Source organism: Piliocolobus tephrosceles, chromosome 10 (genome assembly GCF_002776525.5).
Source record: "Piliocolobus tephrosceles isolate RC106 chromosome 10, ASM277652v3, whole genome shotgun sequence".
NCBI lineage: Eukaryota > Metazoa > Chordata > Mammalia > Primates > Cercopithecidae > Piliocolobus > Piliocolobus tephrosceles.
This window is the reverse complement of record NC_045443.1, coordinates 72,726,670-72,738,960: the sequence shown is the minus strand read 5'-3', so window position 1 is coordinate 72,738,960 and position 12,291 is coordinate 72,726,670. Positions and strand designations below refer to the sequence as shown.

The 12,291-nt window shown below is 35.7% G+C and overlaps 2 protein-coding genes across 3 annotated transcripts in view; one reads left to right on the top strand and one right to left on the bottom strand.

Annotated features, from left to right (window-relative positions):
* Positions 1-12,291, top strand: part of CAPS2 (calcyphosine 2) — a 121,375-nt gene that overhangs the window by 20,168 nt on the left and 88,916 nt on the right. The gene's annotated exons all lie outside the window — the stretch shown is intronic.
* The window catches only part of GLIPR1L1 (GLIPR1 like 1), a 37,615-nt gene that overhangs the window by 2,509 nt on the left and 22,815 nt on the right, over positions 1-12,291 (bottom strand). For both annotated transcript variants that reach the window (XM_023187755.3, XM_023188525.3), the window contains exon 4: positions 10,770-10,858. In XM_023187755.3, coding sequence (XP_023043523.1) covers positions 10,770-10,858 — 89 coding nt within the window. The remainder of the gene's footprint in view (positions 1-10,769; positions 10,859-12,291) is intronic.

Genomic DNA, 12,291 nt, shown 5'->3' with positions numbered 1-12,291 from the left:
TGTTATCTATAGATTCCAGAGGTTGTATGGACAAGCGTTGTGAAAGTCCCTGTCCTGTTCTGTTCTGTTCTGATTACCGGTGCTTGCAGCCCCCAGTCACGTACCCCCTGCTTGCTCAATCGAAACCACCCCCCTCCACCCATGGTTAAGCAAGCAGTTTGTCTAAAAAAAAAAACCCCAGACGTTTGTAGTTTAAAAAAGGGCGGGAGCCAATCAGAAACTGCCGAATGTTCAAACTTCAAAATGTCAACCAATCCCAATCTTGTAACTGCAAAAATGCTCTAATCTTCTGTAACCTGTTTGTGCCTTACTATAAAAAGTAGGCTTGAGCTGTGCTCGGGACCTCTCTCTTGCCCTCCTGACTATGCCTGTACGGAGAGAGGTCCGGGTTCGAACCTGCAATAAAGTGATCCCGGCCGCTTGGCTTTGACTTCGGTTTCTGGTGGTCGTCTTTGAGGGGGGTCTCGGAACTCAGGGCACAACAACCCTTTGATACAGTTTACAACTTTAAGACATTAAAAGGAAAGAAATAGCATTTCAAGAGATGGAGGGAAAAATTGTTAAAGTTAACATTTATTCAAATTAAAACTCAGCAAAATAAGGAAAAGAGAAAACTTTTATAACCTGGCAATGAAGACCAATGAAAAACATACACAATGGTGAAACATTGTCTCTGAATTTAAGAATAATAGAAGGGTGTGTCTTACTGTTACAGCTGATGCTCAACATTGCACTGGAGAAATGAAGGAACTGTCTGTTAATATTTGTGAAATAAATAATGAATATACAGATTAGAAGAAAGAACAAAACTCGCATTATTTTTAACAGAAAAATGATTTGTCATATAAAATCCAAGAAAATCAATAAACTGTCAGAAATAATAAGACAGTTTGGTAAAACTGTTAATAGACTAATATACAAAAGCATTTACATTTTTTAGGCCAATAAAATCAATTATAAAATCAAATTCTAAAATATTTATAACAACAACAAATATATTACAAAAAGGAATATAATTTGATGTGCAAGACCGTCCTGTGGTACATGATGTGGAGATGGAAGATGGTTATATTGATGACTCTGACCCTGTAGGCCTAGGCTAATGTGTGTATTTGTATTTCAGTTTTTAACAAAAAGTTTAAACAGTAAAATAAAAATTGTAAGTGGAAAAAAGCTTATAGAATAAGGACATAAAGAAATAAAATACTTTGATATAGCTATACAATATGCTGTGTTTTAAGCTAAGTGTTACTACAAAGAGACAAAAAGTTCTTTTTTTTTTTTCTTTCTTCCTAGGAAGTTGTTGTTTAGGATCCTAATTCTAGTTTAGAGGTGCATTCTAAAGGATCTTGTCCATTGCCTTTTTCTAATGCCAAGGAGAACCCCTGTCTTTTGGGTAACCTATTTGGTTTCCACTTTGGAGGTATATTCTAAAGTGTCTTCTCCCTTAATTTTTCTCCCAAAATTAATCTCAATTGGCTTGTCTGTGCATTTTTGTGAGAAACTTAAACTTTCATTTTTATAGATAAATGAGATACCTCCTCAGCTCTGAAGAGAAAGGACATTTTGTTACTCCCAGCTGCAAGCTGCCCTTTGGGTGACTGGGGGCTGAGTGGGAATCCTCTGGGTGGTTTACCCCTTTTGCCATACAGTGGCCCTACAGGGAAGCCTCAACAAAATTAGTTTTAAAAGACTCATTCAAGAAATGCATATGGAGCTGTTCACTTGGCATTTTTAGCCTTCTCAGAGGTGATAGACCTCTGGAGAGAGAAACTGAGATACATAAGCGGGTGGAAATGACTCATTTGTAAAGCACTGCAGTCTCATCCAAAATCAGCACACATTGATCTACCACACAAAAAAACCCTAGGCCACAGCTCCATTCCTCCTTTTAAGAAAAAAAAAGTGGGAAACAATCTGAAAATGAGGAAAGACAAGGAGAATGATCCACTTTGGGGCACCCTGTTAGTTTTAGGGTGCCTCTCTGCGAGTGTTTGTGCAAAATGAAAAAGTTTGAGGGCATGCCAGGATTACTAGTACTCAAACTAGTTACATATTATGGTCTGTTTTGCACATTTTAAGCTGATAGGCAAATTACATCAAAGAAAAATTCATAGCCCAAAGGTCAATCTGCAACTCAAGAGTTCCTAAGTTCTCTACTTCTCTATTTTCTTTTCTGCCTGCTTTAAATCTGCTGTTACTTTTCTACTGAGACAAAACCCACAGTTTAGATCCAATCTTCTTCCTTTTTGTAAACCAGTGAGTTTGTATTAATATCTTATGGCTAGAGTTCTGAAATAAAAAACAGGATCTTTCTATGATGTGTATGTATGTGTTTATGTATTTTGTTATGGATTGTGGCCACAAGGTACCAAATTGGCTTAAAGTTAAGAGTAATCATAAATTAAGCAAATAATAAGCCCATATGCTTTTCAAATTCACGTGCATGTCAGGCCTCTGAGCCCAAGCCAAGCCATCACATCCCCTGTGACTTGCACATCCGCAGCCCCTGTGACTTGCACATCCGCAGCCCCTGTGACTTGCACGTATATGCCCAGATGGCCTGAAGTAACTGAAGAATCACAAAAGAAGTGAAAATGCCCTGCTGGGCCTTAACTGATGACATTCCACCACAAAAGAAGTGAAAATGGCCAGTCTTTGCCTTAAGTGATGACATTACCTTGTGAAATTCCTTTTCCTGGCTCATCCTGGCTCAAAAAGCTCCCCCACTGAGCACCTTGTGACTCCCACTCCTGCCTGCCAGAGAACAACCCCCCTTTTACTGGAATTTTCCTTTACCTACCGAAATGCTATAAAACGGCCTCACCCTTATCTCCCTTCACTGACTCTCTTTTCGGACTCAGCCTGCCCGCACCCAGGTGATTGAAAAACTTTATTGCTCACACAAAGCCTGTTTGGTGGTCTCTTCACAGGGACGCATATGACAATGACTTAAGTAAAATTTTTAATAAATAAACTGGCTTTAAAATTCTTGGTAAAGTAACATTAGAATTAGAACTGTAGCATTTTTCTTTCTGTTTATTGATCAAGTGAGTTTGTATTTATCCCTGGAAAATATTATAAGGTGTCAAAATTTTGTATAAGGGTTGTAAAACTATAAAGCCAGCCCCAAACAGAATAATCTTTGCTTGTGTGATTTTTGCTGAATAAGACATTTGGTATTGTTGGTTTAATGAAAACAGCTACATCCTGAATTATTGGTAAAATACTCATATAGTCAGCCTTAAGTTTATTTCTTGAGTAAACACCCACAATTCATACGCTGTAAAAATGATTAACAGAGAAATAATTTTAAATGATGACTATCAGTCTTTATAAATACACTAGGTGAACTATTAAATAAATTAATGAAGTAAATGTAATAGAATAAATGTTTGTAAACACACTTGTCTAAAGGTTGTTTGAATCTAAAGTTATATTTAACATTGGATATTCATTAACTCTCTGGGCAATGTCCAGTTTGAAAAATGATAGGAAAACATTTTTTTAAAAATGTGTTCTTATTGAAAGGTAAATAATGTTTGTTTAATTCAAAGGTTATTTAAAAGTTATATGCTAAAGAAGGTAAAAGAAACCAGGAAATAAGAGAGACTTAAAGGAAGTTATACATATTAAGAGGTATTTTTGGTAAGAAAGGTTAAAAAATATTTTTGTATTGTTGTGCCCGAAGTCGCGAGACCCCAATAAGTGACCACCAGAGTCCAGAGTCAAAGCCAAATAGCCGGGGTTGCTTTATTACGAGTTCGAACCCAGACCTCTCCGCTTTATACAATGGCAGGTAAAGAGAGAGGCCCCGGCTGCTGTTTTAGGGTTTCTTTTATAGTGAGGTACAAACAAGTTACAGAGAAACAGTAGTTATAAGCTTATTATTGGTTGACATTTAAAGTTGAACATTCGGCAGTTTCTGATTGGTTCCCACCTTTTTTTGCAAGCTTAAACGGCTGGGGGTTTTTCAGATAAGTTGTTTGTGTAAGCCCAGGGGGTGGTCACATGCATGTATGTTGCAACCTTAAAGGGCTAGGGGTTTTCCAGATAAGTTGTTTGTGTAAGCCTGGGGAGTGGTCACATTTATGTATGTTTAGAAATTTTCTCTTAGGGGCTTTCTATCTCAGTATGAGAAATAATCTTGTGTGGTAAATTTTTGTCCTAAAATAAAATATCTAGTTGTTTAAGAAAGGGGGATGTTTAAGACAAACCTGAAAGTTCAAACTTTTCACAAATGGTCTGTGTAAGTCATAATAAGATTAGCCAAAAAAAAAAAAAAAAAAAAATTTAAAGTTACAATTAAGTTGGCTATAGTTAAAAGGAAATTTTAATAGTCTTTCTAGAAGTTGGACTTTGATATTAAAATACACTGATACAAGACTAAAAAGTTGGTTAGAACAAGCTTTTATTAAAAATATTGACTTTTAATGCAATACATTTTTAATTTTTATTTTTTGAATTTTTAAGTTCTGGGATACATGTGCTGAATGTGCAGGTTTGTTACATAAGTATACATGTGCCCTGATGGTTTGCTGCACCTATCAATTAATTTTTAAATTCTATAACCTGTTTTAATTTTAATTTTAAAATTCTTTAGATTGATGTCACAGAAGTTCAACTTACGCTGTACCCTGCTGCTTTAGCTCTTTCTAACTTTTGAGAAGTCCTAGGATGGTAACTCTTTCCTTCAATTTTAGTTGGCTCCTGTAACTTTTTAAAATTAATAGTCTAAAGTAAGGGAAAGAATATATGAAACAGGCAAATAAAAAATCTTATAGGATCTGCTTTTGTTTGTATGTCTGCTTTATCTATATGTTTATATGTGTCATATAAAAGTGATATTTCACTACCAAAATATGCAAGAGCTCTAATTAATTGGCTTAAAGAGAAGTAAGTGCATATGAAACTAATAGAAGCTAACTCTGATACCTTTTAGTTCACATGACTTTGGTAATATTCATTCAGATTAATTTGGTAAATTTAATCTCAAAATTATCTCCAGTAGTTTAAAATCTCAAAGTCATATTATGTTAAATCAAGTAATTTTTGTGTGTTTTTCCCCACTGGGAATTTGGGATGTTAAAAGCTAAAATAGCAGGAGAGTAAAAAGTGTTTTTTTTTTTTTTTTTTTTTTTTTGGTGAAGTTTATAGAAACATAAGGATGTGATTTTTGCTAAAGAGAATATAATATTTTTGTTAGTTTAGAGGCTATTTGAGTATCTTTAAAATAAAGGAAATAAATATGCAGATAATACCAAATGGATGAAGAGAAAAATAAAAGGGTGGGGAATAAGAAACCTTTGACTCTCGGGTGGCCATGTGGTCACCCATATTAAGGAGCTGCAGCTGGACTGCACTCAGTTACTAAAGGTAAAGTTGCCAGTGCAATTTAGAGATGAATCATAGTCATACTGAAAGAAATCAGGCACATTCCTCAGCCCCGGGCCCAACACAAACAGGCCCAGTGCAAACACATTCCTCCATGTATCTCAACTTCCTGGGCTCAACACAAACAGGCCCAGTACAAGCACATCCCACCATATATCTCTCAACTTTCTGAGCCCAGTACAAACACATCCCACCATATATCTCTCAACTTCCTGAGCCCAGTACAAACACATTTCTCATCTCAGAGACTACCATATATCTCAACTTTAGAAAAACACCACCTGGAAAGTCCCCGATACGGACACAGCCATTTGTGGTTTTACTGAAAGTGCGGGAACCAATAGAAAACTGCTAAATGTATAACTTAAAATGTTAACCAATTGTAATGCTGTAACCAAAAGAATTCCCTTGTTCCTCTGTAACTATACAAGTCCTGTTTACATCGGGCTATAAAAAGCGAGCACACGCATTGTTCAGGGCCCTCTTGTATGTTGAGGAATGGAGGGACCAAGTTCGAACTTGCAGTAAAGATCCTTGCCGCTTGGCTTTGATTCTGGACTCTGGTGGTCTTCTTTGGGGAATAAACGGTCTGGGCATAACAATACTCCCAGAGAGTGAGTTCACTGAATGTGTAGGAAAATGCAGACTACTAAGAAAAAGGCAAAATATTCAATCCCTTAGTTATTGTTATTTGTAATAGGTATAATGAAAGTAAAAGAGTGCTGTGTTTGGCCTAAAGGCTGGACCAAATTCAGATGTAAGTTAGCTCAGGCCACTAACCTCAAAGCTACCCACAAAGGGAAAAATTAACCAAGGCCAGTAAAAATTACCTCTAAGACCTGCAGTTACTAAGAAAATAGTCAATGTTGGTGAGGGGCAAAACCAAGCAACTATTAAAACCAGAGGGTATAAAGTAAAAAAAATTCTTCCATTTTGTAGATTCATATCATCAGTTTCCTGAGAAACCTTTAGTATAATGGATTGTAAAAATAACTACTTTAAGGACAGTATCTTTCATTTTAAATGCTACCCAATGAAAGAGCATGTTTGGGTCAATGTAGGACCCATATCTCACTATTAAACAATTGATGAGTATATATGTGATATGGATGCACAGGTTATTCCTGAGACAATGACCAGTCTAGTGGATTGGATAAATGCTACTGTAAGTTCTGTTTACCCTGAGAAGGAGACTGCCCAACTCTTCCTGTAAAATGCCAAGTGGAGGACCCCAGATGAGGCAGCTGAAATGCCTCATATGCAAGCCATGTGGAACTGGCTTTATGATGATGAGGATATTCACCCACCAAATATGCCTATTACCAAGGTCATGGTAAATGCTGTGCTTAAGGGAGCTCTTTTTACAGGGCACCCCAGATGACATTACTCCTATAGAACTGAACAACTGTTTGAGAAAACTTATCAAATTTGCTTTCCCTCATAGGTCTCAGAGATGCTAATGAAACATTAAGGTAATTAACAACAAAAAAGAGAAAGGTAAAAGGGAATCAAAGGACTCATCTCAGAAGAGTGGAAATCTTTAAATGGTTATTAATAAATGAAATAAATAAAAATGAAAATTCATAGAGTTCAAAGTCTTTACAACACTATCAAAGACTGGGTGGACCAAAGGCAATCACTGCGGATCCTCCAACATTAAATAGCACCACACCAGTGTTCTGCATTTGCCCCCAGATTGGGGAAATTTAAGAAAAATCAAAGGACAGACATTATAATGAGAAAGCTGACATTGCCTGGGGCACTGTTGAGGCAAATTTAGATGAAGATTGACAAAAGAGACTGAGTTCCTTGGCTTAATTCCCTGCTGGGAACCTAAATACCTATTCATCAGTAAAGGTAAAATGGTCTAGTGATAGAGAAGAAAAATTCCTAGGACCAGAACGTAAAAATGTAAAGCTTGATAGTATTATGAGATTTGAAATGTTTAAACAGGCTTTATGTAAGGTAGTTGTGACCTCCTTTACCTACATGTCTTATGAAACTGGGTATTAGATCTCACTGGGGATGTTTCCCCTATGTAATACTATAAATCTGAAGGCATGAAAATCTGCCCTTTGTGAAATGTTAATTGGATATGCTAAAAGAACTAGTAAGGCTGCCCGAGCCCACAGAATATAGGGTAGACGCTGAGTGCTGCTCAGGACAAATCCTCCACTTGATAACTCCTTATGGAGCATTTATTGGGGCCTATGACAAAAATCTGTGAGCATTTCTTAATGAAAACTACGAGGACTGTGGACTAGAGAATTTCCACTTATGGGGAATTTACTGCCTTGCTATGGGGTGTTTACTAAAGCTACCCTTGTGTTAATATAAATAATGGTGCCCCCAAAATTTTATGATAATATAAAAATGGTTTATGTAGGATCTTGCTGCCTGGGGATACAAGGAGGAGGTCAAGACCAGGAGGCTTCTTTTGCCCCTAGGTCTCACTCTATGTGAGGAGCTGCTAGATTCTACAGTTCCTGATAAACAGCTCTCATCTGACAAGAGCTTCTTGGCTTGTGAATAGAAGTTCCAAGGTGAACAAACAGCATCTTATTTGGAGGGCTGCTTCTCTGGTTAAAGAAGAGGCAAGGAAATCTTTTTCTTTTGAGTGATTTATGGTTTAGAGTAGTTGGGTAAAGTACACTTTTGTGAGAAAATTTACCTTTCTCTCTACCTGAGTTCTCCAAAATTCAAAAACAGTTCCTGAGTATTCTGATTTTATGACAATATAGTTATTTGCGTAAATCTACTAAGAGTCTTCTCTTTTCAAAAAGCACAATAGAAGACACTGGTTATTTTACCAAGGCTTTAACTAGAATAACATATGTTTAGGTAAAATTGCAGCAAAGCCAATTTGAAAAAAGTCTATATGGCCAATCAATTCTTGTTGCACTTTATGCGAATGATCAGGCCAAATAATAAACCTAAAACTTACTTTGCACACAAATTGGTTTTACTATAATTTCTCTTTAGTAGTAAAGGAGGATTAGAGAAAGAGGTAAATTGTTTCAAAGGAAAACTGTAACACTTGTTACTTGATTCTGGTGCTGACTTTTGTTGTTGAGTGCAAATTGAATTATGAATTATCTCTTGGCTACAGTGATCCTCTAAAGAGTACCAGGTTATAATTTTTTATGTTTTTAGTTAGTGCTCTAGTGGAATAGTTTCCTTTTTCTGTTCTAACACACACTTTCTTTTTTAATTGTCAAATTATTAATGTGATTTATCGCTCATGGTTTTACTTCTTCCAGGAAAACCAGAATCATGGCATTCTGAGGACTACAGATGATTTGACAAAACCTGCAAATCTTCCTCATTTGGAATCCCATTCAGCCTGATCTGCTTTTCATTGCATATGCTCTGTTGCTAAAACAATACAAACACCCTCCCTCTAGGCCCAGGGACTATTGTGCAAGAGGTGGTTGCATGAGATTACAAGGGCTGGTTTTGAGAGATATAATTAGTTCAGCTCTTCTCTATCAAGGATGGGTACACAGATGCCTAAACAGCTGGTAAAACAGGGACTTTGCCTTCTGAGCTGTTATGTGGCACCTTTTAATCCATTCTAACCATAAGTAATTTGCTGCTTCCTGTAGAATTAACAACAAATTATTACTGAAAGAATATAAAGATACCCATGACAAAGCCTCCTGGGTATAATACTCCCAGTTGTGAGATTTATGCAGATAATTATATATAAAAAATTTTTATCAGACACCTTAGGACACATTACTAAAGACAACAAAAAGAAATGTGGCACAACAAAAATCTCTAAATTCCTTACCTTAAAAAGTTTTAATAATGCTTATGTTTTATGTAGCTAATTGCTGTTAAGTCTGTAACTAAAACCAAGATTATAGCAGCTCAATGTATAGAAGTTAAAGGTAAGTCAATTTTGTATCTTCACCTTTGTGTTTTTGTTGGTTGGCTTGTATATTACTAAATATAATTATATAATATATAAATATAAATGTAATTATTAAATAATTTAACAGTTAGTGAATGCCTGTCCATGTCCATTCCCATCTGGGCTGTTAACATTTAAATTGGCTATAAGTTTTTGGATCTAGGTCCTTTGGCAATAGGGATTCCACTGAGGGACAGGATGAACCTGGGGCAGGCAGCCATGGCACCCTGGCAACACTATGGGATAAAGTAAATGTTTACTGGCCGTTGATTTTGCCTCTGGCAAATGTTGGCCAGAAGGAGGATAATGTAAACCAGAACTAAAATTCTAAGTCCCCCAACCATCTGAATGGACCCCTACTTTTGGCAAAGGGCATTCCAAAGTTAACCTGAAAAACTAGTTCAGGCCATGATAGGAAAGGGGAGGTCAGACATGTCCTGTTATACCTTCCTCTCTTTTTGGAATTCAGAAAAAGCTTTCCAGCATTAACACCAATACAGATCTTAAGTCTAATAGAAGAGACTCTTTCAATCTGATAAGAAACATTTACAATCTAGTCTCTCAGAAGCCTGATACCTTGAGGTTTCATCTACTTAATAAACCCTTGGTCTCCACAACCCCTTATCTTAACCCAGCTATTTGTTTCTATTGATTGTAAGCCTTTAGACAATTACTTAACCAATTGCCAATAAGAACATCTTTGAATCTACCTTTGACTTTTGACTTGCAAGCCCCACTTCCAGTTGTCTTGCCTTTCTGGACAGAACTAATGTATATCTTGCATGTATTGATTAATGTCTTATGTCTCCTTAAAATGTGAAAAACAAGTTGTAGCCTGACCACCTTGGACACATGTTCTCAGGGTCTCCTGAGGGCTGTCTCACAGGTCATTGGCCACTCATATTTGCTCAGAATACATCTCTTCCAATATTTTGCAGAGATTGACATTTTGTTGACGCATGGCTCCATTTTTTTCCTCTAGTCTCACTGCCCAAAATTTATACTTTTAGCCTTTAAAAGCATATTTGTTTTGAGAACGAAAAAGTTGATCATGAAAAAGAAACATGTTAGTTTTAAATCATAATTACTTTGGACATTGACTAACAAATTACTTCAGAATGGATCACTATTCTAATAACTAATAAAAGGAGGTCAATGAAAGCAAGTAAAAATAAGAAGCATTTCAACCCATAGTTATTTTCCGTGCAGCAGCAAATTGAATCATGGTTGTACTTCCTTCCTTTATGCTCTTTAGCTTCAGAGGGAGAGTAATCAGTGAAGAAAGCAAGAATCATCTGAGTTTAAGTATTAAAATTTATGACAAATGATTTATATAATCAGATAACAACAATCAAATCTTGTCCCTAATTTGTAAATTTGAGAAGGCAAATTTTAAAATATAATAAATATATGGAAATTTTACTCTCTAAATATAATATTATTATTTTTTTTTGCTTACTGCAGAGGTTCTTTACACATTTCTCTTCTTTCGAGCAGAGAGAGCAAGATTCTCCTTTAGTGTAAGGACGCATATTTGCAAAATTTCCTCTGTAAAAAAGAGAAACATTGATTAGTCAAGTGGCTGTTAATTTCTCCAATTTTTTTCACGCATGTATGCAAGTTGTTTTAGTCATTCATTAAGTCATAAACATTGAAAATGAAAAATAATATGTCTCAATTTTATTTTCATTTCTTCTGTTAAAATAAACTATTAAAACAATTCCTTACAGGATGAACCACATGGAAGTTCTATTCTTGAATATTCTATAGATCAATAATGAGATCTGGACCCAGTGTAATTATGCATGTGATGGTTGCAAAGTTTTTGTCATAGATAGTATGACTATTTCTTCATTTGGTACATGAAATAAGTAATATTTAAATTACAAACATAAACATGTGTTTCATCTTTTAATTTTAAATTATAATATCATAGTCCTTATCTGGTTCTATTTGATGATGTATGACTTGACAGCTATTATGCCTGATTTGTAATAGTATAAGTCAAATTTTTCAAAGGCTCTTTATCTTCTATCTGTGAAAGACTTAAAAAATGTGTTACTTAGAGTATACACATAAAAACATAACAACATGAGTAGTATTCCGTTAAAGAATATGCCACAATTTAGTTATATATTCTTCCATTGATGGGCATTTGGGTTGGTCAAGTTTTTGGTCACTACCAACAGGGTTGCTATGAATGTTCAAAGCATTCATACATACATCATTACAGGGACACAGATCTAACAGTGCGTGAGAATACCATAGCCTTCACTTTGTCCCCAGCATTTGGCATGGCCACCCTCTAGCCATTCTAATAGTGGTGTAGTGGTATTTATTGTGACCTTAATTTGTATTTTTTAAATGACTAATGATGTTGAGCATTTTTATGTGTATATTTGTTACCTACATATCTTCTTTGTATTAAAAAAAATAAGATTGAGTTGTAAGTTTTCTTTATATTGAGTTGTGAGAGTTCTTCCTGTATTCCAGGGTACATCTTTATTTGATGTATGTTGCTGTTATTGTTGCTGTTTACAGACTTTCTTCCAGGTGGCTTGTCTTTTCATTCTCTTAACAGTGTCTTTGAATAGTAGTTATTTTTAATTTTAATGACATTAAATTTATATATCATAGTTTTAGTGTGGTAGTTTAAAAATCTTTGGCTTTCTGAAGGTCATAAAGGTTTTTGTTCATCTTTTCTTCTAAAATTTCTGTAGTTTTAGATTTTACATTTAGGTCTGTTGATATGGTTTGGCTCTGTGTCCCCACCCAAATCTCATATTGAATTGTAATTCCCATGTGTTGAGGGAGGAAACTGTAATCCCCACGTTTAAGGAGGGAGGTGATTGGATTATGGGAGGGGTTTCCCTCCTGCTGTTCTTATGATAGTGAGTGAGTTCTCATGAGATCTGATGGTTTTAAAAGTGTTTAGAAATTCCTCCTTTACTCTTCTCTCTCCTGCTGCACTGTAAGGAAGG